At 42.8% G+C, this 26,088-nt stretch overlaps 3 protein-coding genes across 5 annotated transcripts in view; 2 read left to right on the top strand and 1 right to left on the bottom strand.

The window, feature by feature from the left end:
* The window catches only part of SMAD3 (SMAD family member 3), an 81,158-nt gene extending 76,764 nt beyond the window's left edge, over positions 1-4,394 (top strand). The window contains exons 8-9 of the mRNA XM_069985962.1: positions 284-428; positions 2,331-4,394. Of these exons, the coding sequence (XP_069842063.1) occupies positions 284-428; positions 2,331-2,454 (269 nt within the window). The 3' untranslated portion in view covers positions 2,455-4,394. The remainder of the gene's footprint in view (positions 1-283; positions 429-2,330) is intronic.
* A 5,047-nt stretch (positions 4,395-9,441) lies between these two features.
* On the bottom strand, positions 9,442-21,800 carry AAGAB (alpha and gamma adaptin binding protein). The gene is made up of 10 exons (XM_069986005.1): positions 21,665-21,800; positions 16,441-16,631; positions 14,518-14,614; positions 13,426-13,515; positions 13,000-13,083; positions 11,513-11,589; positions 11,178-11,277; positions 10,815-10,919; positions 10,216-10,265; positions 9,442-9,721 (listed from the first exon to the last, which is right to left on the bottom strand). Exons 1-10 carry the CDS (start codon positions 21,732-21,734, stop codon positions 9,644-9,646), a joined length of 942 nt encoding a protein of 313 aa, XP_069842106.1. The 5' UTR covers positions 21,735-21,800; the 3' UTR covers positions 9,442-9,643.
* A 32-nt stretch (positions 21,801-21,832) lies between these two features.
* IQCH (IQ motif containing H) overlaps positions 21,833-26,088 on the top strand; it is a 78,720-nt gene continuing 74,464 nt past the window's right edge. For 2 of the 3 annotated variants that reach the window (XM_069985993.1, XM_069985984.1), the window contains exons 1-2: positions 21,833-22,001; positions 24,838-24,957. In XM_069985993.1, the coding sequence (XP_069842094.1) occupies positions 21,951-22,001; positions 24,838-24,957 (171 nt within the window). In that variant the 5' untranslated portion in view covers positions 21,833-21,950. The remainder of the gene's footprint in view (positions 22,002-24,837; positions 24,958-26,088) is intronic. The other variant, XM_069985976.1, reaches the window with a different exon arrangement.

Below are 26,088 nucleotides of genomic sequence, written 5' to 3' on the forward strand. Positions count from 1 at the left end.
GATCATTTTTGGCTCTTGGTATCAATAGTAGAGATGAGCGAACCTTGAGCATGCTCGGCTCTGTCCGAACCTGAGCGTGCGGCATTTGATTACTGGTCGCAGAAAAAGTTGCAGCCCTAGGGAGTCCTGGAAATTATGGATACAGCCATAGGCATGTTAGATCATTTTTAAGTATCTCTGGTATATATGGCGTGAAATTTGTCCCAGTAAGACCCATGGTTGCATGCTTTCACAAACAGAAACTTGGAGATGTAAATATCACTTCTGCTTTTCTTTTCTTTAGGTTGCAATCTAAAGATCTTTAATAACCAGGAGTTTGCTGCTTTACTAGCCCAGTCGGTGAACCAAGGATTCGAGGCTGTGTATCAGCTGACCAGGATGTGTACTATACGAATGAGCTTTGTCAAAGGCTGGGGAGCTGAGTACAGGTTGGTAATGGAGACTAGCGGGTCTATTGTTACGGGTTACTATATCTTCCATCTTCCAGATCTGATATTTGCAGTGCATACACCATATATTTATCTACATTGTATATGTGGTAAAGGCTGTTTGGGAAGCTTGGATTGGTGTTCTTTAGTCTTGTTTCGGTGACGGATTAGAGGGGGTGACTTTCTATTTCTGGGATCTCCTAAATAGATTTAGTTGTGGCCGCGCTAAGTTCAGCCTCAATGTCCGGGGAGGTGACAACAGTGTGACAAATGTCAATATGTGGAGGGTGTAACGCTGACTGGCTGCCAGAGTGTAACATTCTGCTATTGTGGGAGCAGCAGACACTCCGAGCAGATCTTCGCTTTGCCTGCTGGGTTCCAGATGTTCAGTGACCATTTATGTAGTTAACTCCTTCCTGCAAGGAGAGCGTACAATAGGCTGTGGCAAAACCAGCACAGTGATTTTAAGGGTGCCGAGCATGGAAGGGGTTAAGTCTCATCTTCCACACTTGACAGCCAGTTTCAGTCCTGGCCCAGAGCCAGAGGAACTAATGGAACCCAGATGTGCCTCTGTTTGGCAGCCTCATTACAGATCCTGAGGTTTCTTGCTCACATTTCACTTAACGTCTTCCTTTATTAACCCGTTCTTTACCAAACCTTCAGCTTTCTGCAGATGACTACTCTAACCTCAGAACTAACATATTGCTGAGTTAACAGAATAGCGTATTAAGTATATGAAGTATAAAGTGCAAGTTTAGGGCATCTTTATCCAGTTTATCACAATTTGAGAAATTTTTAGTGTCCGGGTGACATTTTTTTCCCTCTGTGACTTTCCTGAAGAGAAGCCTTCAGGGAAAAATCCTGGAAACTACTTTGTATCCAGAGCATGCTGTGCTTTTCTAAAACACCACTGACCCCAAAAATGCTACAAAAAATTGCCAAAACCCCAAATACTATAAATATACCAATTTTCATATTTTACTATAAACTTTAACATCTGGCTGCAAAAAAAAAAAAAAAAAGAAAACACGTCAATGTGCTGTGAATAAAACCGGCCTAGAAACCTACATGGTGTATGTGTTAACTATATAGAGTTTGCATCATGCGAAATACTGAGCTATTAATCTGCATATTGTTAAAAGGAAACCTAAAAGTGTCACTGTCGCTCAAATTAACTTTTGACATGCCGCACAGACAAGTCAAAGGTTAAAAGGAACCAATCTGACTAAAAACGCTGTTACAGTTCTATATACGTCCCTGTATGTCCCCCAGCATGTCCTGTATCTAGTCGTGGGCGGTACAGGGACCGTTTCCTATAGCACATAACATCCATTTATATTTACAATGTATTGATAGTACAGTGACCAAAGGGTAGGTTCACATCAGATATCAGGTTTTTATTTCCCTAAAACTACCTGCAAGTTTGCTAATAGTCTGTGTAGGGTGTGTTGCCTGTTATGAAGGGGATACGGGTCTGTATAGATGTTGGAAGACACAATACTATAGGACAAGTAGTGTTTCTTCATTTTCAAGGGTGCGTTCACACGTACAGGATCCGCAGCAGATTTGATGGTGCAGATATCAATGTAACTAAATGACTGAACACAGCATCAAATCTGCTGCAGATCCTGTACGAGTGAACGCATCCTTAAGCTATCAATATGGGCCTACCCTTTAAAGTGGTATGCTACAAAAATGCTAAATACTGTAGGTATACTTGACCAAAATAAAAAGAAAAACATGATAAAAAGACCAAAAAACATTATCAAAAGCCAGCCTGACAGTCAGTTCTCTGACGCCTGGATGACAGCACGCCATGATATGTCTAAGCAAATGGACTCTTTTTAGTTTGGATGTTGTTACTTCTAGAATTACCCCTCACATTTATTTCTGTCTTTGCAGGCGCCAGACTGTGACCAGCACACCCTGTTGGATCGAGCTACACCTCAATGGCCCCTTACAGTGGTTGGATAAGGTTCTCACTCAGATGGGTTCTCCAACCATTCGATGCTCTAGTGTCTCATAGAGCAACGTGTCCAGGTCACAAAATGTAAAGACCTGGAAAAAAAACAGTACTTACACAGTCCACACAGAGCGGGAGCTCTGCAGCAAACCAATGTGGAACTATTTCTGGACTTCTCATTCATTTGGAACCCTTACCCCTTGCAGCTGGTATGTTACCTGCCTCCCAGTACCCAGCATTACTTTGGAAATAAAACACTCAGCCATTTCTCCCTGCCGTTGTTCCAGGGAACCTGGTGAAGTTCAGTCTATTTAGAAGACTGCAATACAAAACTTTGACTCAGACTTGACATAGTTATATTTGGGAAAGTCACTGAAACTCGGTGTAAAGACTAAACACGTGTTTTGCGATACAGGGTACAGCTTTTACTACAGATATCTTACAGAACTTATCAAGTATTAGGTCCTCTCTCCCACCTGCTCCAGCAGGTGTGGCCGTGCCTTTAAAGTACCATCTCTCCCATGGATCTCTGCTGCAGGGTGGCCTTTCACCTTCATAACTTTGGTTCGATTTGTTGTTTTAATGCATTAAAAGGTAAGGTGGTTCTGTTCAGTCTGTTGACACGGATGTGTATCCTACAGGGGACAGGTTCGCAGACCATTGCATCACACCGCTGCATAGAGGTCCCGAGCTGGAAACCTGGTCTAAGGTGTCCCCAGAACTTTCTTAAATGACAACTGGAGGAGTACATTTCTGACGTGCTCAAATGTATAACTTTGCGTCACCGCCTGAGTGTGAAGCCTGCTGTTCTACAGGTACATCTCACTAATATACCCAGCCCGTGGCTGGATGGCTCTATAGCCACACAGACCATTCCAGCTCATCTGGATAGCACTTTCCACAAGGTTTAACCCCTCTTTGTCTGTGAGGCGGGTAACCTTTTCCTTACCTGCACAGTTAGAGATCTTTTTCCGTTTCCTGAGGCTCGTTTCTTTAAGAAGGGCATGTGCAGGCCCGTGTTGTACCAGCTGGAATCTTTACCTCTACTAAAGCAGCAAGCTGCTTGTTTGTGGTTAGCTCACAGGTCTCGCTATAGGTTGTTCCTTATTATCTATAGACCTTGAGACCTTAGATTCACATCATGTGTTGCAGCTTTAGGGTGGGTTCACACTGCGTCTTTGCAATCCGTTTAACGGATAGGTTTCTTTTAACGGACAAAAAAATTGTGTCAGCAACGTTTTTGGGTCCGCCCAAAAAACCGATCCGTTTTGATCCGTTTTTTTTTTTTATAATGGAAGTCAATGGAAAAACGGATCAAAACGGATGCACACAAATGCATCCGTTTTTTGCAATCCGTTTTTTTGCAAAGAAACAGATTGCAAAAACGCACTGTGAACCCAGCTTTATGGACGGACAAAGTCTGTGCCGCACATACATCCTCCATAGAGCTGTAAACCTTTTCCCTTGTACCTTTCTCCAGAGCAATGCTCCGACCTGCCCCGAGATCCACACACTCCTTTTTCTATGTGTTGTTGAGGTTTGCTGGCATCCCATGTATTTGTAGCATGTTTGCGGGATTCGATCCCCCGTCTGTTTGTAGCATGAAAGAACAGGGGTGCTGACAACCTGCAACAGATTTATCTGTCTTTTGTATAAGAAGCTCATACAACATTTTATTTGGTTCTTTTATGTGTATGAATAATGTTGCCACTTTTTTTTGAGTTTATTCCGGCTGACCCTTGGCTACTAAGTTCTGCTTATGTGTTGCTTATGTACTTCTAAGGTTATATTGTAGCTGTGCCCATCATATATGTTGTCAGAATACATTTCTGGTTTTGAATAGATAAGGTTTATCGCCTCAACCAATCACGGCAGCAGATAAGGGAAATAATCAATATATTAGTGGTATTATTCAGAACGAGTCCATTATTTTTATCCTCTCCCCCACTTTCAATGCTTGTGTAAAGTTCTGATTGTGAATGTAAATAAACCCTTTACATATAGCTACCTGTAATAGTCACATGTTTAAATGCTGAGTGTATATGCGTATGACTCATCTGTTCCTATAGTCCCCATGTGGATATAAGGGAACAGTGTGATTTCTTATGTACAGTCTGGCTTTGTTCATATCAAAATGGAACACTATGGGGGAGATTTATCAAACATGGCGTAAAGTGAAACTGGCTCAGTTGCCCCTAGCAACCAATCAGATTCCACCTTTCATTCCACACAGACTCTTTGGAAAATGAAAGGTGGAATCTGATTGGTTGCTAGGGGCAACTGAGCCAGTTTCACTTTACACCATGTTTGATAAATCCCCCCCTATGTTTCTGGGAGGTATACATTATAATGTGAACATAGCTTTACGTATCCAGCATTATGAGATGATCAGTGTCTTCTTTTTCCCATTAGATGAGCAATGATTGCTAAAGGAATACTGATTCTTCGGGAGGAGAGACAGGTGGAGACGTCTCTCCTCCACATAAAGATGTGTGGAGACTTTATAATGTTGATATAATTGTTTTTATATCAACTTGTGTCAGAAAGTTATACAGATTTGTAAATTACTTCCATCTCCAGTCTTCCAGTATCAGCTGCTGTATGTCCTGCAGGAACTGGTGCATTCTCTCCAGTCTGACACAGTGCTCTCTGCTGCCACCTCTGTCTATGTCAGGAACTGTCCAGAGCAGTTGCCAATCCCCATAGAAAACCTCTCTTGCTCTGGACAGTTCCTGCCATAGCCAGAGGTGGCAGCAGAGAGCACTGTGTCAGACCAGAAAGAATACACCACTTGAGACAGGACAAGATTTTTTTTTTCAATTGGAAGTAATTTACAAACCCGTATAACTTTCTGATACCAGTTGATTTGAAACCATTCCATTGATACCATTCCTGCTTCACTGGAAATTCTGGGAATAAAGGATATGCAAAATAGCTCTCTCACACAACCTTGGGAACATGGCTTTCACTTCTAATCAGTGTTTCACTCCACCTAGGTATCTTAGAGCATGACTAGGCATATAGGCCAAAAATATCACTCCAAAAGGAAAGAAACCACGTCTGAAGGAAGCTGTTTTGGGATTATTGCCCCTCATCAGTACAGAGCAGGGTGCTGGCTGGCTATTGAAAAGCCTATTATTGTGCGACCAAAGAAATACTAATTTTCCTTGAGGAGTGTCAAAAAAATGTTAAAGGGGTTATCCAGCGCTACAAAAACATGGCCCTTTTTACCCCACTCTTGTCTCCAGTTCAGGTGTGGTTTGCAATTAAGCTTCATTTACTTCAATGGAGCTGAGTTTCAAACCACACAAAATCTGGAGACAAGAGTAGGGTAAAAGTGGCCATGTTTTTGTAGCGCTGGATAACCCCTTTAACAGTACAATCAGATATTCTCAAAAGTGTATTCTTTCTGTTGTTGATACATCCGCATTCCCACATGCTCAGGAGTGTTTTTCCTCTCATGTTCATGTTGGTGCATCATCAAATCATGTAACCAGTAGGGGGCTGACGCTATGATTCTGCAGAGAAAGGCTAAGAGAAGCATAGGGCAAGATTTAGTGCATGCTGAAAGTCACACATCATACCCTGGAAGGTAATACAAAGTCCTGGCAGTACATCAGAGTGCATTCAGTAATACAAAATGGTTTAATGCTATTATATGTTGGATCCCTGGATAACCCCTTTAAGGCCTTATAACCTCTGTATAACCTCTGAGTTATACCAGGCTGTAATAGACCCTCATTAGTCCTTATAACGGGGGTAATCTGCCCCAAACCTAGGAGAATACCTCCTTAATATGGTACAAAAACTGATCCATCCATTTTTTTTTTTATCCGTTTTGCACGTTATAACTTGGTTATAAAGCATTTAACACATGGTAAATTACATGGTTGAGGGCAAGTGCAGATTCTGTTATGTTATCCTGCAAGCTCCATTCAACAGCTGACCAACATTACGTGATGTATGACTGCGCCGCCACATGAAAAGCATCACTTATATCTTCATCTATCTCATACAAGAACATCTGCCAAATGCATTGCTTTAACCGTGTGGCTTCTCTCAGGAACGAAGCTCAGACATGCATAATGAGTAAAGGTCTCTTTAAAAAATAGTTATTAAAAGTGTTGGGCAGTAAAAAAAAAAGTCATAATAAGGGAAATGCTTGCCAATTATAACTCCATAAATTGAATCTGTTATCTATTACTCCAAAAAATGAGCTATTGGAAAGAATGATATCACCACTGTGTATTTCATTAGTAAATCCACAGAGATCAGCACACATTATTTATGAGTGCGTCTCCCCTGCACCCCCACCAGCTCTGAGCCATCAATGTCTGATAATCCTTAGTGGGGAAGGATCCCGAGATTTTCCACAATCGGAATCCCAATTTGGGGTCTTGTTTTATTTTAAAGTGTTACTCATTGTATGATGTCACTGGAAACAAGAACATTTGCTGATGATGAAGACAGCTTCCAGCTTGAAGTGCCTCAGTCTTCTCCTGGCATGTGTACTTACCAGGTCTGAATTCAACACTTTTATTACTTGGAAGTGGAACATGGAAAAAATTAAATATCAAGAACTAAAGGGTAAACTACAAGTGAGGTTTGTTGGATTCTAAAGGGAGTTGTGATCATACAAGTCTCTCTTCAATGAATGAGTGAGGCACAAAAGGTCTACCGCAAAAAAACATCAAAAGAAAATTAGAAAAGAAAACGTGTGTTTAACACCAGCATCACTCTCTAACATCCAGACATAAGACAGGTATATGCAGCGGAGTAAAAAAAAAAACTGCACTATAGTCCACTAACTGTGATTGGCTAGAAGAATGCCTGAGGCTCCCTGACCTGTTCATATCAAACAGGCTTTCACATTTCTGGGTTCTCATTGGGTAGTCATCATTGCGTGAATAATGCAGGTCAAGTGAACAAAGGGGCAAAGGTGGTTCCTTTGGGAGCCTGGGGAGTTTTCTAGACCAAGCAATGCTCTCTGGTAATAAAGTATGGAAAGGAGGAATACAGCTCACCCTCTAGCACCACCTGTTGACAGGAAATCTCCTGGCCATGCTTGACTCTTTTAAAAAGCCTTAAATTCCTTAGTATATTTCAAGACTTTTTAAGTGGTCAAGCAGTCACTTACAAGGACGAAGTCTCCAATAGTTGGCACTAGAGAGACCACTCTTTCTGGAGGAGAACTACTTTGTATGAATAGATTAACTAGCTATGTCTAAAACAGTACTTGAATAGACAGTGTTATGTGCCATCTGTCTGTAGTTGCCACTAGAGTCTCTTTGCATGATGGGTTTTATTGATGATAGTATGAAGTTTGTTTCTGCCACCAGTGCACCCAGTAGAAATTCTGCACCTAGATCACCGTGATATTGGATAGCTGAGTAAAGTTTGCATTTGAATACTGGTGCCTGAAAAAGTTGGATGCCACTCTAGGGAGTCCGGGAAAACATGGGTACCTTCTACTGCCACTAGAGGGAGCTAACTTCATACTGATACCAATAGCAACACATCAGGCAAGCTACCTCTAGTGGCAACAGACGGTAGCCAGCACACTGGAAGAGAAAGAAAATAAATAAACATTGTCTCACATGACTTGCATTAAATTTTTAATATGCATTAGACACTTGTTAGGGTTTGGCTAAAGTGGGTGTGATCTTGCTGAAAGAGGCCATGGTTTAAATGCATCAAATTAATAATTTCTCTCATTGTGTTTTGAATTTGTTTATGCATAAAAACAGGGATCTGGTACAGCAATAAATTATAGACCTGCAGGTTTGCAGCAAAATCCGCTGCGGATCCTGTACTGTGAAGCTGAAAAAGTACCATACACGCTGCGGATCCGGTATGTGTGAAGCTACCCTAAAAGTAGATTGTCTCTAGCGCATTTACATTAATAACAAAGCAAATAGCTTTGTTAGCTCGACAATCTGCTTATCAGCCTGCTGCCTTCTAACTGACTGCTGCTTCTCCCCGGGTGTCCGGAAGAGGAGCTGGAGAGGAGCAACACAGTTAATAGGCAGCCAGCTGATAAGCAGACTGCAAGACTGCAGAGCTAACAAATAATTTTAGAATTTATTTGATTTTTGTGAAAAACGTAAATTCGATTTTCAAAACAAATCCTTGCAGGCGGTGCTGTGTCGGCGGTGAGGTAAGGTGTGGGGCGGGCAGGCGGTTGAGCGGTGCGGGCAGTCTCCAGCTGCTTCAGCTAACAGAGCCGCCGCTTACCAGCCCTCTGGAGGAAACCACAGGGACTGCAGAATACGGTGATTGCATTGCTGCAGGTCCTGGAGCTGTTCAGTAGGATCAGGGGGTGCAGTGCAGACAGAGTGCACAGAGGGGTCTTGTCTACTACATGGAGGCACAGGGGGAGCACTGTTACACTGGGAAGCAATACGGTTGTCTTAAACGTCATTAAAATAGTATCTGACGCTACAAGGAGAAAAATGTTCTGTTTAGCAAAAAAAAAAAAAAAAGGGGGGGGGGGGGAGGGAATCTCAATAAAATTGAGAATCATCCAAAATATTTAAAAAAATACGTTTTTGGGCCATATCACCCAGCCCTATTCCCTTGTATGTAAAAAGTCTGTAAAGATAGTAAAAAAATAAAAAAGTGCAAAAAACATGCAGTAAGATTCCTCTAATGGTGTTTACAGAGGACCAAAATGTAATTACTATGAACATAAGAAATTATAAAGGCAAAAATGGTCTTGAAAAGCGGACTTTCACTTCAAGATGGAATTTCTAAACTCAGTGGTCAGTTGTATTTATATTTGTGATTTCACTAATATATCGTATGATTTAATCATGATAGCAGGGCACGCTGGCTATTCATCATGAGATCTACTAATATCTCGCTCAGATTAAACGGATTTTAACAGTGATATAAAACATTTCAGTCTTGCACTGAATCAGAGATTAATACCTGGAAATCCCTTCAGTGACAATAACCGAGCACACTAATAGGAAAACTAGTACAGTCATCGACTACTGATCATGCTCATTGATGGATAGAAGCCCTTCAACGCATCTCAGACCAGGGATGTTAATGTTGGAATGAATACAAAATAGTTTATTTAGATTTCTTTCTAATAAATACACAATTGGGATCACAGATGACAATATGTAATAGAGAGATGAGACATTAGGTTCTTTGTTCTAAAGGAGCTGTACAAAAAGAGTGGAAAACCCACTGTAAGCACAATAAAAGCCAAGTGTCTCGGCAGTGTACACAACGCTCGTTCCTATCAGTTCTCCTCATCAGAAGAAATGCCTTCGATTTCATCACGGTCTCCACCAATAGCCATCCAGAATGCTTTGGCAACCTGACACAAAAGATAAATATATGAGGCACAGACAGTACAGGGGGACTTTTATTGTTTCATTGGTCATTGACCTTTCATTGTTAAGAGGGCCTCCAATCATGATGATAACAGGAAGTTTATAGCGGATGGCGGGAGACCATCTGTTTCTCTATGCAACCATAAAATCTGCACAGGTTTTTCAACGACTGTCGACACCAATGGAGGTACCCTTTATGCGTATACCCTGTTGAGTACAACAGTAATATGTATGTTCCTAGTTGAGTTCCATGTATTGAAAATGTGTCCCATTATTCATAGCTTGCAATATCTGCGGCAGAACTATTTTCTATCTGGAAAGTCATTCCCTTTGTAGAAGACATTCTCCCAGCTATGCCCGCTTTATAAGTAACATCCCAATAGTGTAAACTACTGAGGCTTTGTTGGGTTAGAGACAGCCTGTCCAGGCTATATGTCTATATAGACCATATCCAGGTAGGTATTATAACATATTTTACCTTTTCTGCATGAAGTTTTCTTTGTTCGTGTGGCATAGAGGCAGCTTTATCTGATGAGGGAAAAAAAATTAAATAATTACACAACACAGAGACTCAATTTATTTAGCCTCTGGTTAATGTCAAACAGTCCAATATATAATGATTTATATACAACCAACATTCTGTAGCACTGGTTTGGTCTTCCCGTGCACAGCATGCACTGTAACCAGCAGAGGGGATACAGGAACTTTTCTCCATGTTATCTGCCTCCTTACCCACTGAAACAGTATAAGGGCTCACCGGGCTCAGACATAGGGAGGTACTAGTAATGGCGTGAACAGCCGGTCTTCTAATAGCACCCTGCACCCACAGGACATGTATTGCCAGGAGAAGCAACCCAAGATTTGTCCAGCAACTTGTTTTACATCGCATCAATTCATGTAGCCAATTTGGCTAGTGGAATGGTATCTAAACTGGAGAACCCCTTTCCAGATGTTCATAGGGCATATAATAAAGTAACTAAAAAACGACCACAGAAAATTCTGAATAGCAGTGTCAACTTTAACCATGGTTCCATATTGAGGACAAGAACTCAAGTATAATTTTCAGTACAGTACTACCTTTCATTTCCTGAAGTTTACTGAAAAGTCGGCCAAAATTCTCCAGGTCCCCTTCTCCAGAAGTAAGGCTGGCGAGTTCTCGGATATCAAGATCCAACATTGGGTCTAAGGATTATAGTAAGGGGGGGTTGTTAGTAAAACAAGTGAACCTCAACACTTTATCAAACGGCTCTTGTTGCTTCTCCACATGGACAATATGGAGGAAGCAAAAGTCCTGTCTTTCCTCTACTGTGTATGTCACCGTGTCTGACCAACAATGCATAACATGTGAGCTGTGACAATGGAAAAGCATATATCAGGATTTATAGTAGGAGTGACTGTGTATAGGATAACCATAGCACATCCTAGTGGCTGAAGACTTACCTACTACGGAATCAGCCTGAGAATCACTATGGCTGCCAGAGTCACCAGCACGCCCCTGCTCTGTGGATGGCACTGCGGCGACTCCACTCGACACCGAGACCTGAAAGGCATCATATACAATTTAGCGCGATTCCTACATAAAATAACATTTTTCACCAAGCTCCCTGTAGCAAAGACACAGCATTTTGTCATCACACATGGAACAGAAAAGGAAGTGATGTAATTCATTGTCCTGGAGGACTATGGGAATAAACTACTTATGCTTTAATAAAATACATGGCAAACACAGCAGCATTGCCTCAGATTCTGAAAATCCCATAAACATAATTACTCACATTATCTTGTGGTTCCCCATTACTCTCAGTACTGAGGTTCATAGCTGTCAATGAGCTGAAGATCCCATAGGATTGCTCTGAAATTACACAGATATGCATTGAATTGGCAAAGTTGACTGTATGTATGAAATACATGGAGAATATTAGCACTACCAATATGGTACACATAGTAAGGTGGAGCAGACACTTATTATTTAGCTGGTATCAGCTAACCAATGAACATATTGGCTATGGCTGTGTGCTTTGGATCAGGTTTCCAAAAAGACAATGACCCTAAGCGCACAGCCAAGACAGCCCAGGAGCGGCTTAGGGAAGACAACTCTGAATATCCTTGCGTGGCCCAGCCACAGCCCTGAATTGAAGCCAATTGAACCTCTGTAGAGAGTCTTGAAAATGGCTCCACCGATGGTCCCCATACAACCTGGCAGAGAATGGCAGAAAATGCCCAAATCTAGGATGTGTAAACCTTGTGGCATCATAGCCAAGAAGACTGGAGGCTGGAATCGCTGTCAGAGGCGCTCTAAATACATATCATAACAACTATTTCGTTTTTCCTTTTCAATAAATTTACAAAGATTTCTAACATCTTCATCATTATTGAGTGCAGATTGATGGGGGGAAACTTGATTTTTTTTTTTTCTTTTAAGTGAAAAGGTCTGAAGACTTTCTGAACACACAGTACATCACTGTTTGTATGGCCACTAAAACTAGTTCTGCCAACATACTTTTTGTTAGTTACACGGCAGTGATGTCGGTCAATATGTTTATTGGTTACCTAATAACATCTAAATAACTAGTTAGTGCCACAATTAATAAAACATGTCTGCCTAAACAGCAGCACACCTGCCCACAGGTTGTGTGTGGTATTGCAGTTTCATTAAAGGGTAGTTAAAAAAAAAACTTCTTTTAAATCAAATGGTGACAGGAAGTGCTTAAAAAAAAAACAGTATTTATCAGCTGCTGTATGTACTGCAGGAAGTGGTGTAGTCTTTTCAGTCTGGAGAGCAGGAGAGGAGAATACACCACTTCCGGTAGGACATACAGCAGCTGATAAGTACTGGAAGACTGGAGACATATCAATAGAAGTAAATTAAAAACAAAAGTGCCAGATTTGTAAAAGAAAAACTTTTTGATGAACTACCCCTTTAATGTTAGTGGAGCTGAGCTTCCATATCAGACACAGATCATGGACAGGGGCGGCTCTGTTCTAGGAGAAGGCAACAATGTTTTACTATTCCTGTACAACTCCTTTAAAGGGGTTATCCAGCGCTACAAAAACATGGCCACTTTCCCCCTACTGTTGTCTTTAGTTTGGGTGGGGTTTTGAAACTCAGTTCCATTAAAGTAAATGGAGCTTAATTGCAAACCGCACCTGAACTGGAGACAACAGTAGGGGGAAAAGTAGCCATGTATTTGTAGCGCTGGATAACCCCTTTAATACCTGGTATCATATTCATAGTGTTTCCACCGTTACTTGCACCACTTACCGCTCTTCATCTCAACATTGGACCATACATTGGCATTTAGAGCTTGAATTATCCGTGTGACACCAGTAGATTCTGGGAAATCATCTGCAATTCAGAAGAATGAGTGAACAGTCAGAACTAGTGATAAGCGAACTTACCGAACGTTTGAAGAACCTGAATGCTCAGCATTTGATTTGGTGGCTGGAGAAGTAGGATGCAGCCATAGGACTGCCAGGAAAACATGGATGTAGGCTGTATCTATGTTTTCCAGGACTCCCTAATGGTAAAATAAGGTTGGATGAAGCCCTATCCATGTTTTTTTCACAGCCCTAGGGCTGCATCCAACATCCCCAGCCATCAGGACAAATGCCGACAACCCAAATGTTTGTTACGTTTGCTCATCACTAGTCAGAACATAATTCTTAGTATGCCAAATTGGCTACTTACCATCTTCATCTGGAAGTTCCTCAGGATCCAATTCAACCAACTCAAAACCATGCTGTATACACCACTCCTGGGCGCTCTGTCGGCTCACACCTATACAGAAAGCAAGGACCTGATCACACCTCAATCCTATTCAGAAGCATGCCAAAAATGATCAAAAGCTTGAAATAAAAAATATAGATGCAACCTGACTTTGGTCCTTAGAAACATTTTCCTTTTTATTGGTAATGTGGACTGGAATATAAAAGGACAATTGCCATGAAAAACTTTTTCCCAGTAATTGAAGCACATTGCAAAGTTATATAACTGTGTAATATTCTTCAATCACCTATCTGCCCTCCCTTCCCTGTCTTTTCCCCCCTCCACCCCCCACCAGGAAGTGTCCTGACTCACACAGACCTGATTACTGTCGTCACCGTCACCAAGCTCTTCTCTCAGCTCCTTCTCCTGTTACAGCAGCCCCCGCTCCCCTGCCTTGTCAGGTGACTCAGCTTGCTGAGCTCCCATTGGCTGAACAACTGCAAGCCATCACTTGGACTGGGGAGGGGGGGGGGCTGCTGTAACAGGACCTAGAGCAGCCCTCCTGCTGATGACTCATCCTCACAAGAAAGAGCTGCCTGGTGACGGTGACGGCAGTAATCAGGTCTGTGTGAGTCAGGACACTTCCTGGTGGGGGGTGGAGGAAGGAAAAGACAGAGAAGGGAGGCAGATAAGTGACTGAAGCATATTACAGAGTTATATAACTTTGTAATGTGCTTCAATTACTGGAAAAATAAGTTTTTCATGGCATTTGTCCTTTAAGCTGCATCTATACTAAAACATTCAAGCTACAAAAATAGTTGCCATTTTTAAAGACTAGACTACTAGGTTCCTTCCAAATGATATAAAACACAGATACAAGTATATGCCCTTGAGAGAAGCTGCTGAGCACAAACTTCAGAAAATGAAGCTGGTGTGAATGGGGTCTGACACGTGGTCCTATGCTGAGCTAGAAGCATTGGCCCTCTGCAGGCTGAACTGCTGTACTGCTGGTCAGAAAAGGCTACAAGTGGCAGGGCATCTTCTATAAGCATCATGTACAGTATATCACCTTACCTGTATCACATGCACGATCACACACCAAGATCATAACATCTAGCAGCCAGTCTTCAAGCAGCGGAAGCCAAGGAGACACCTTTTCCAGACCGGATTTCTGTCAATAAATATGAGAGTGCTGTGTTATAGGAAGAGAATATTCATAGGTGAGACATATAGTTTTATTAATCTAAATTCCAGAACAACCTATCAGTATGCTTTTGGAATGTGAAAGGGACCCGAGTACTCAGAGGAAGACCACACAAACTCCATACACAAAGTGTATTTGCTTGGATGTGAACCTAGATGATTACAGAACAAACAGGCCTTTGTTTACTAGGAATATCATTGTGCCAAAACTACCGTACCAGATCGGGAAGTTTGCCCAATCCAGTCCCAAGGAAGGCCAGGAGGTCATGTGTTTTCTGTTATATTGCACAAATGACTTAAGCTTTCCCCTACTAAATGAAGCAAGACATACACATAAGATAGCCATCATGCTGCTTTATCATCAGGCTGCATGCACCCTGTATTAGGTACTTTGGGCAGCTTAGGACTTTTCCTCCTGATGCCTCTGCCCAGTCTGTATAAACCACATGTGGTAAAGGCCAGTGTCACACAAGTGTAATATGGCCACATTGCATGCGTATTATGACCAGAGTTGGGCCAGTATTTGTTGTATGGGAACTCACCTCTAACAAAGGTACATTTATACATGAGATATTTACTGTATAGATGTTGGTAACTAGATCTAGGACTAGGTCACATCACTGCTGAGCATTTTGGTTTCTCTACTTCTACAGTATAAGACCATACTGCTCATATAGGGTATATTAGGTGTTTGCTGTATATGTAACTTTCTAATATCTAAAAGTATGGGCTCGGCAAAGGATTATCAGGTGGCTACATACTTGAAATTTCCACTCAGTGGACAAACAACTAGTGGAAGCTATTTCAGAGTGTTTATCCGCTTGGAGGAAAAAACACTGCCTGAAATGTTTTCCTTGGTATCCACACATTTACTCAACAGCTGTTGAATCACTCATGTGAAAGGTTAAGGAAAAGTAGCAAAACTCCGACAAAGCATACTCTCACTTTTTGCGCATTACGTACCTTGTTTCTTTAGCTTCTGACCTCAGATGCCCTCTATTGTTGGCCAGAGAGTCATTTTGGGGAGACCACTCATCTACTCTATAGTTTGTCCGGTATTTCCCTGGTACGTCAGCTCTTTGTGAGCCTCCTTATTGGACCCTTTTTAATCCAATCTATCATCTACTTTCTTCTTATCTTTTGACCTTGGCTGATCTCTTCTTCTTTATCTTTGCCTATCCTTCCTGGGTCCTTTTAGAAGGCCAAATGTGGGGCCATCTACAGAAGCAAAGGAGCGCCGATCAGTGAGATCAGCACTTGTTTGCAGACAGTGCCTTCAGAAGACACATTCAACCGTGCTGCCTGGTTGCACAAACAATCCCTGTATCATTCATGCGGCCATTTAAATATATTGCTGTTGGACGCATATCCCATTTACACAGGGAGATGTGCAGATGAAAATTATATATTTTAGCGCGGCACAAAAGATGCAGTCAGCTGAGGATCTGGAATTTTCCCGCTCCTCAGCTGCTACTTTTACATGGGCTAATTATCAGCCGTAGCAGCGCTAATAGCAACTATCCTTGCCAATAATCGCCCTGTTTAAAAAGCCCCTTAGTTACGGCACGGATCCCTTATTGTGAATGAAGGACAGCTCTACAGTTACAGTGTGAATCAGGCCCAATATTACAGTGAATCTCTTGTGAGTGTACTATTAGCACTATTTATGACCATGACATAACTTGTAATTTTTCAGCAGTTTTCCCCCTCTATAAAGTTCCATCTTTAATTGTCAGTTTTCCCTTAGGAGATGAAACCTATCCTTCCTCCATAGACTTGACACGTAACACTTACTGTTGTGCTGTCAAAGTATACAACGAAGGCCTGGACAGACTCTGCCACCTGGGGGGTAACATGTGTTGTGCCGGGTACAATGCAGATATTCACATTGGCCGAATAATACTTGTTGTCTATCCTCCATGGGTACTGTCTGACTTCCTCAGCTTCTTGTACAGGTGCAGGAAGCTGTTCTGACCCAATGATCTCTGCAAGAGAAAGAAAATGTACAATGGTGTATGAGAAGAGGATGAAATATGGCTAACAAAAGAAAGTTTGTCACTTGGAATAATATACCTGACCACTTCTACCTGACCGCACCCGATCCCCAACGAGCTAAACTTCTGATATGTCGTACAGCAAGGTTACCTCATCAGGGGTGCAGTACAACAAGGTTACCTATGCTTCAGATATTGGGGGGAGGCGACCCACAAATATTTAATTTGTGGGTCGCCTCCCCCCAATAGCTAATGCAGAGGTAACCTTAATAAGGTAACCTTGTTGTAGACACTTATACTAGAAACCCCTTCAACATGACATGCTTGTGTACCAACCGGCCAAGTTCACAACAAGTACTGGGGTTCTGTTCATGACAGCAGCAAGAGCCTATGAACTCTTCCCAGCCCCATGTGTGCTCAGTGTGTACATACACATCATGATATAGCGGAGTAGTCCTCATCTACATTGCCTCTCCTATTGACTTTCTATTAAGCTTTCCAAGCTAAAGAGCGGTGCCCGCCTCGCAGACAGTTGTAAAACACAGAGCGGCCTTCTCAGACAGCCGGCTCCTCCAAGACAAATGTTATCCCAGGAATGTGCTTTGAACATGTGCCTTGTGCGCCTGGCTCGCGAGAGGAGCCCAATGTGAGCGAGAAATGTGCACACAACACAGAAAAGGCTTCTGTCAGGTTTCCCGACAACTGGCTTGTTGTCACCCCCTTTGTTGACAGGAATTAGAATCACCCCTTCCACATCTCCACCAAAGGCATGCGAGGCTTGGTCTAGCCTACATGATGCTTGCCATATTTTGGGTTTATAGGATGGGCACATATAAAACAGCACATTAGGGTAGCCACTGTGACCAACTCACATCTTCGCTACAGAAAACCATTGCATTAAAGGCCAACTCCGCCCTGGTCTTATAACTGGATCTCCAGGTTCTGGCAGACAGACGACGCTTCTTTTGCAAGTTTTAGTTTAGCTTTTGGGTGGTTACTGTAATGAGAATCCTGGAAAAACTGTGCTAGTCCACCCCATCCAATCTGGACCACCACAGCTGCAGTATAAAGCATGGGGGAAGGACAGAACAGCGATCATCTGATCACATGGGTGGTGAGTTACAAATTACCAACATAGGTATGGCTCTGTTCACACCTACATCACAGCTCCTGCTGCTTAAATAATGCTGCAAGATGATGGAACTGTGACAGATCCCACTAAAGTCAATGAGGTCTCTCGGGATCTATTGGCATCCATCATGCACCGGCTTCATTTACTCCCTCTGCAACGGAGGGGTACCCTAAGGCTACATTCACACTACTTACACAGTATCCGTTTACCATCCATTTATTGTACGTGCTGGAAGTCCTTTGGCCTCTGTCAGGTTGGTATGTCAGTCTTTGTACTGACGGCACTCTTCTGTACAGAGACATCCAACAAATCAAAGTCTAAGTGTGACGTAAGATATAGTGTGCAAAGCAGCTAAAATTCAGTCAAAGCAGTTAAAAATAACCAGTCAGATCCTCATTGCCCGATATACTGACCCCAGGTTCTGACAGATGAGGAGAACAATATTCTGACACTGTTCTTTTCTCTATCTGATGCTGCACACCACAGAAAAACAACTTTGTATGGTGCAAGCAAGTGTCTGCTATTCAATCACAGGGGAGGGGACATGACCCAGTCCCGCACCTTCCTCCCGCCAGCCAGGCGCTTGCCGAACCTTCCTCCCGCCAGCCAGGCGCTTGCCGAATCTTCCTCCCGCCAGCCAGGCGCTTGCCGAGACTTCCTCCCGCCAGCCAGGCGCTTGCCGAACCTTCCGCCCGCCAGCCAGGCGCTTGCCGAACCTTCCTCCCGCCAGCCAGGCGCTTGCCGAACCTTCCTCCAGCCAGGCGCTTGCCGAACCTTCCTCCCGCCAGCCAGGCGCTTGCCGAACCTTCCTCCCGCCAGCCAGGCGCTTGCCGAACCTTCCTCCCGCCAGCCAGGCGCTTGCCGAACCTTCCTCCTGACAGCCAGCCATGCTGCCCCTTCCTCCTGACAGCCAGCCATGTATAGCATATTTTATGGAGACGACTGTTGCATTATCAGCTTGGATGAAAGCTATAAACTTTTACATAATGTGCACAGAAGTACAAAATGTTCACTGCAGAAAGGATCCTAGATATACAGGTCTAATGATGGCCGCCTCATGTAAAATAAGCCATAAGGGATGAACACTAAGGGGGAAATTTATCAAAGGGTGTAAAATTTAGACTGGTGCAAACTGCCCACAGCAACCAATCAGAGCTCAGCTTTCCTTTCAGCACTGCCTAAAGCTGAGCTGTGATTGGTTGTAGTGGGTTGTTTGTGCCAGTCTAAATGTTACACCCTTTGATAAATCTCCCCCTAAAACTATCTCACATCCATGCACCTCTAGCATCCCTAGCACTTCCCGATGTACGGATAGCACAAAGCACACTGGCAGAAAAAGCCACCTCTGCTTACCATGCTCCACTGCCAGGATATACTATGTAACTGATGAAATAAATCCCTCAGGAAAGATGTGACATGGCCAGTAACGTGGTCTCTAACCTGATCATTTGCACTCACAACCATAAAGATCTGTGCAAAATGATCTCCATTGCGGGGAAGAAACGCGATGGAACTTGTATAGTTGTGTAATAGAGTCAGGAGAAATACAATATAAAAAGAGAATGCTAGAAAATAGCATAAAGGCTCCAACACACATGTACTGATCCTCTATGGCAGTGCACATAAATATATATATGGAGACTGGATACTGTACTGATACAGCTGTAGCACACAGTCCGTGCATGGACTGTGTATACGTGGGAATCTGGCCTGAGACTTGTAAGCAGTTTTGTTGCGACATAGGGTCTGTGCGTTGCAGACAGCTACAGATGTACATCCCTACTGCTGTCCATAGCTATGGGTCTACGGCTAAAGACATATGGATGTAACATAGCAATGAATAGAAGATAAAGTACTAGGCCTCATTCACATGTCGGTAAATTCTGCAGACTCACAGACGGTGAATGCCTGTCCTGGACTGTTTCCAGAGTATCATGCCGGCAGCGGGAAAAATTGCAGGGAAAATCTTTGAATGTCTGTGGCGCTGTAATGGCAGAACCGTGCAGCTATGTCAGTACAGTGCTGCGGAGATTCAAACGGTTTCCACTGTATCAACATCATGCTGGCCAACAATCCAGGAGCAGCATTCATCCTATTTCATATTGGTATTTGAGATAGTGGAAAATAAAAAATAAATTCCCACATACTTACCCTATTTGTTTCCCTGGTCGCCACCACTGTCATGGAGCTCCAGTCCCCACTGTGATCTGGGTCGGCACAAGCGACTGTCTGTTCAGTTAAAGGACAACTCACACGAAATTTTTTTTTAGCTTATTTAACACACATTACAAAGTTATATAACTTTGTAATGTGGTTAAATACCCGGTCTGTCCCCCGTCCCCCACTTTCGGGTTGAGGTTGCTCGAAGCCATGTGATGCGCTCCAGCCAATGAAAAGGCTGTCGGTGCGCAAGCGCACTGGCAGCCTTTTCCATCCCCAGGACCCGGAAGTCAGAGACATCGCTGGACGGCGGTGACGGTGAGCGGGCGGGACGGCGGGCAAATGGAGTGGCGATCGTCACCGGAGGGATGGTGAGTATGGTGTCTGTTTTTTTTTTGGGGGGGGTCCCGCGGGAGTTGTCCTTTAATAAAGGGGTATTCCACTTAAATTAAACCTTCAATATGCTGCTGCCCTCCTACGTCATCTTTGGGTCCCAACTGAGCGATCCCACCTCCACTTACATGATGGATATGGGGAGAAATACCAGTCTTTCCTTTATGACTTGTTCTCTATTTATTTTCTGTTTCTGGCTTTGGCTTCAATAATTGCACTGGAAAATCTGTCTGTGCCGGCTCAGGGTCTGAGTGCAGATGCCTATCAAAAGTTTATTTAAAGTGCCAGTGCACTCACACACACTGCAGATATGGTCCATATTTACCATCAGTGTTTTTAAAGCCAAGACCAGGAGGGACAATAATGTGGACATGTTACTTCTCATCTTTGTAGCCATTCCTTAATTTGGTGTCACTGTCTTTTTTTTTTTTTGTTGAAGAAATCAATAATACAGGCGATTTTAAGAAACTTTATAATTGGGTTTATTAGGCAAATATGCCATTATCTGCATGTAAAAAGACTTTTCCCAGGTCCCCACCCCTCTCTCTCTCATTCACTGCTCATTATCAGGAAATCTCGACTCTTTTACATCAGTCAGGTCCTGTCTGTTCTATGGAGACAGGAGGGGGGAGGAGGGAGATTAGTCAGCAGCAGAGAACAAAGGATTACACAGTGGGAGCTGCCTGACAGTGCTATTCAGAGGTCAGAGAGGTCAGTGCTGTCAGAGGAGATAGCCTGGTGATATAGCTGTAAATTAACTCTTTGTTGTCCTGTTTTGGTGCCTCATCTCCCTCCACCCCTCCTCTCTCCATAAGAGAACCAAGAAGACAGGGGGAGAGATTTAAACTGCTTTTTCATGATAAAAATGCATTTTTTGGCTAATAAACCCAATTACAAAGTTTCTTAAAATCGCCTGTATTAATGATTTCTGCATATATATATATATATATTTTTTTTTTTATTATTATTATTTTTTAAAACAACAGTGACACTTTAAAATACTGAGCACATCTGCATTGTGTGAATGAAGCCGCCATAGATATTAGCTGGCTGTTAGCGGAGAGGGGGTTATTCACACAGCAGCTGTCTCAGCAGTCCAGGGATGATGGGAGTGGTAGTCTCCTAGGGCCCTGATGGTGACATCTGTGCTCTCACCTCTCTGCATGACCACACCTGTACACCAGACCCGGACCCCCCCGCTGCTCGCCCCCATTTACAGTGTATCCATCCGCCGGGTGTCAGCACAGCATCATTCCGCACAGGACTCCATGCCGGTGACATTACAGCACACCACTCCGTTCTCCGTGCTCACATATATAGACAGGACGCTCAGTCTTACGTGTCACTAGGTCTTCCTCGTTAAATCCAGCGGCACAGCTGGTGAGGAGCACACAGGGGACAGAGGCCATGGCTGGACCGCCGCCGCTTCCGTACTGCAGCCTGGCCTACTTCCGCATGGCAACAGCCCAACTTCCTCATGGCAACTGTAGAACTTCCGCCCGGCCCTTCAAGTGCGAGGCTGGATAGTACCTTCCCCCTTTCTTCTGAATGGTACGGTCTGGAGCGCGTCTCGTCGTCATGGCAGCAGAAGTAGCGGTGAAGAGATCGGGTCGCAGGGCTGCGCTATGGCCGGACTATCGGGGGGCGCCGACCCAGTGGGCCGCCTCCTGGTGCAGGTACGACACCGGGCACAATGCGGGCACGGCACTGTGCCCTAGAACGGACGAGTCTTATCTGTATAACGTTATTATATTATCTAATACAGTAACATCACCCGGCTCCATTAACCCCTTTAAGCAGACACTTTAACCATGACATTTTTTTTATATTTCAGTAAAATAGTCCTGAGGGCTTGTTGTGCTTTTTATTTTTATTATATAATGTATCAAAAAGTTTAAAAAAAAAAGGACAATGTAAGTAAACAATACTAAAAGTAAACAATACATTTTGTTTGGGCACAGTGCTATTTTTTTAAAAAATTTTTTATTGTTTTGATTTTTTTTTTAACGGAAAAGGCAGTTGCAGTTATTTTTAACTAGTCACTGTCACTTTAAGAAGCTTGTAAAACTAGTCATGCCAAGGCCTTGGGGTTGAGAACCTGACCGATCATAGAAGAAGCCTGGAGAAGTGGGTGCTGTGGGTGCCACAAGGCCAGGGTGTACTCCTATTGTAAGTCTATGGGAGCATCTTTGTTGTACACAAAGGCCATAGTCACAACGATTTTCAATGACCGTTATTTAAAGGGGTTATCCAGCACTACTAAAACATGGCCACTTTTCCCCCTACTGTTGTCTCCAGTTCAGGTGCAATTTGCATTGCAATCTCCATTTACTTCAATGGAACTGAATTTCAAAACCCCACCCAATCTGGATACAACAGTAGGGGGAAAGTGGCCATGTTTTTGTAGCGCTGGATAACACTTTTAACATACTTTGGCGGCCATCATTGCAGTGGTGTTGGCCCATTACTTAGGGTCCATTTACACAGAAAGATTATCTGACAAAGATTTGAGGCCAAAACCAGGAATGGATTTAAAAATAGGAGAAATCTCAGGCTTTCCTGTATGACCTGTTCCCTATTTATAGTCTGTTTCTGGCTTTGGCTTCAAATCTTTAGCAGGTAATCTGTCAGATAATCTTTCTGTGTAAATGGACCCTTAGGTTAAGGTTGGTTGATGGCCGCTTTCCGCACCCTTTTGGGTTGGCTATTATTAAAGGTCCATTGAATTTTGTTAAAAAGACGATGAAAGGACGACCCAAAAAAGAAAAATCTGTGTAAATATCTTAAAATACCGGCCACTGTTTGCTAAATAACGTGCGCCAATAAATATCATGAACATTAATTTGACCGCTGCCGCGAACAATGGCTGTGCACTGTGTGACCTAACGGCCGTTGTTTCTATAGACGTCAATGGAAAATATTGAAGACTAAAAACAACAGCCATTATTTTACTGGAAAAGACAGTGTGTGAACATGCCCTAAGAGTAAAAGACAAAAGTTGTTGGCCAAATGCTTCTTTCCCAGCTGATTCTAGCGATTGGTTGGACACCCAAACCTAATGTTTCTAAAGGAATTGTTATGCAAAATTGCAATAAATATATGTATATATAGTATATGTATGTTTATTGCATTTGGCTGCTTGCCACTGTAAGATGTTGTTCTGTACAGTAATACTAAGGGTTCTATTAGATGGATCGACGGCGGACCGATCAATAATGAAAACGAGCGCTGATCTGCTAGATCAGCCCTCATTTACTGAGCCTATTACACGGCACAATGATTGTTTATCAAAAGCTATATTTATATTGTTCGTTAGCAATGTCCGTGCAGCCCTTGCCTTAGGGCCCTATTCCATGGGACGATTATCGTTCGGATAATCATTAAATCGCTCGGAACGAATTGATAATCGTCCGGTTAAATAGCAGTTAACGATTAAACGACGAACGAGAAATCGTTGATCGCTTAATGAGACTTGGACCTATTTTTATCCTTGCTTGTTCGTACATCGTCTGCAAGTAGTTTGGTGTAATAAAACATTGTTCGGTCGTTCCTTGGTCGTTGTACTACGTTGTGCTTAATAGTACAAATCCTATTGGCTAAACACATTGATTGACAGGGACCATACTTCCATTTAAAATTTTATTTTGCATTTTCTTTTCATTATTCTATTAATTATTCAATTATTTCTATTCATTAATAAGATAGTTTGGAAAACTTTAAAATAAAAGGATATATTGCATGTGAACATTTATAATGTTCATAGATTGGATACGAATATAAAAGGAAAATACGCCAACCAGAGGCAGAGAGAATGAGAAGAAAAATGACTCACCACACCAACTTCAACGATAATCTGTTGTTCATCGTTCCGTAGAATCACTCTAAAGCAAACGATCAACGAGGTCAGGATGCCAGAAAGAACGGCTAGAATTAGAGACCATTTTTCCGTTGGATTGTGTAAACGATCTCAAGAAGCTCACTAAAGCGGTTGTTTGAGATCGTTTATCGTTAACGATTATGCGAACGATAATCGTCCCGTGGAATAGGGCCCTTAAACACTGCCCCTGTGTTCTTCTGCCCTCTGCTTGCTTCCCGGAGCCACCACTGTAGCTTCAGGGTGAATCTTTGAACTGACAGGCCACTCAGCCAATCACGGGCCGGGCTGAGCAGCCTGTCACTTCAGAGACCTGCTCTGAAGCTGCAGCGGTGGCTGCGGGAAGCAAGCAGAGGGCAAAAGAACATGGGGGCCGTGGACAGGTAATGTACACAGTTTTTTTTTTACACAATTGTCAGCTGCGCACCACTATTACACATAGTGGTGTAGTGTCGTCGGACGATGATTTTAGGTCAGGGCCAAATCATCAGATTGTTGTCATCAGCTGATCGTTGTCTCTATTACACAGGCCGATTTGGTCGACTACCGCTTTGTGTAATAGGGCCATCTATCCCAATAGTATAAAAATATGAATGAGACCACAGCTGAAATTTCTATTATATTTTTATATTTAACAGGTTCAGAATGACTTGGAACACCTAAAGAAGAATCTGGTATATAGAAGTCAGGAGAATGGTGTAACAATGGATGTCCAAGCTTTGGAGACTGCTATCCAAAGGACCGAACTTGGATTGAGGGTAGGAGAATTTTTAAAGGTGTTGTTCTGGATTAGAAAAACATACTTGCTGTCTTCAAGGAAAAGCACCGCCCCTGTCCTAAGGTTGTGTGAGGTATTACAGTATAGCTCAATTCAGATCTATGGAACTGAGCTGCAAAACACACACTGAAACTGAGGACATGAGTGGTGCTGTTTCTGGAGGAGACCAGTAAGGGAGCATTCAGGTGTTCCATGATTACGGTCCATTTATGGAAGATGTGCTACTGACCAAAATCACAGACATCCCAGCATCATAAAGATACATGATGCCGGGAGGTCTGTGATTTCGTTGTGTAGAACATCACGGACAGTGTGAATGCCTGTTTAGTCTTTAATCAACTAGAAATGTTTAAGTTTACATAGGGCTGGGTGATATGGCTAAAAAATAAAATTGTTTTTTTTTTTAGAATTATTCTTAATTTACAGAGGTATAGTAGATGAGGGGTGTAGTAGTGGGAGCAGTAGTAGTACTAGTGGGAGTGGTAGAAGCAGCAGTAGTGGGAGTAGAAGTAGTTGTAGTCAGAGTAGTAGTTTAAATGGAATTTGAAGTAAAGGGCAAATTCATTGAATCTTTGGTGCGGCCTCATCTGGAGTATGCTATCCAGTTCTGGAACCCGATTCATAAAAAGGATGTCCTAGAGCTGGAAAAGGTACAAAGACGGGCAACTAAACTAATAAGGGGAAGGGAGCATCTTACTTATGAGGAGAGATTAAAAGAATTGAACTTTTTTTAGTCTGAAGAAGAGGCATTTAAAGGAGAACTCCGGATAAGAAACACTTGTTTTTTATTAAAAGTACATTAAAAATTATATAGATGTGTCTATACAATGTATTACCGTATCTGTACGGTTCTGCCACACTGGTAGCTGATAGAAATCCAGGAAGTGAAGAAAAATGTCCTCTGTGCCAAACCACATTGTCTCCTGCTCCTTCTGCTATCTCACCTTAGGAGACAAATCTTCCATGCCTCTGTCTCACATTGTGTGTGTGTTTGCTGAGATCAGGCTGATGATGCAGACAGGGGGGAGGGCGTGATGTCCCAGGAGGCTTGGCTGGATTCCCCAATCCCCTGAGTGATTCACCATCTCTGACCAGCCAGAAGCAGGTGTTG

Source organism: Dendropsophus ebraccatus, chromosome 1 (assembly GCF_027789765.1).
Source record: "Dendropsophus ebraccatus isolate aDenEbr1 chromosome 1, aDenEbr1.pat, whole genome shotgun sequence".
NCBI lineage: Eukaryota > Metazoa > Chordata > Amphibia > Anura > Hylidae > Dendropsophus > Dendropsophus ebraccatus.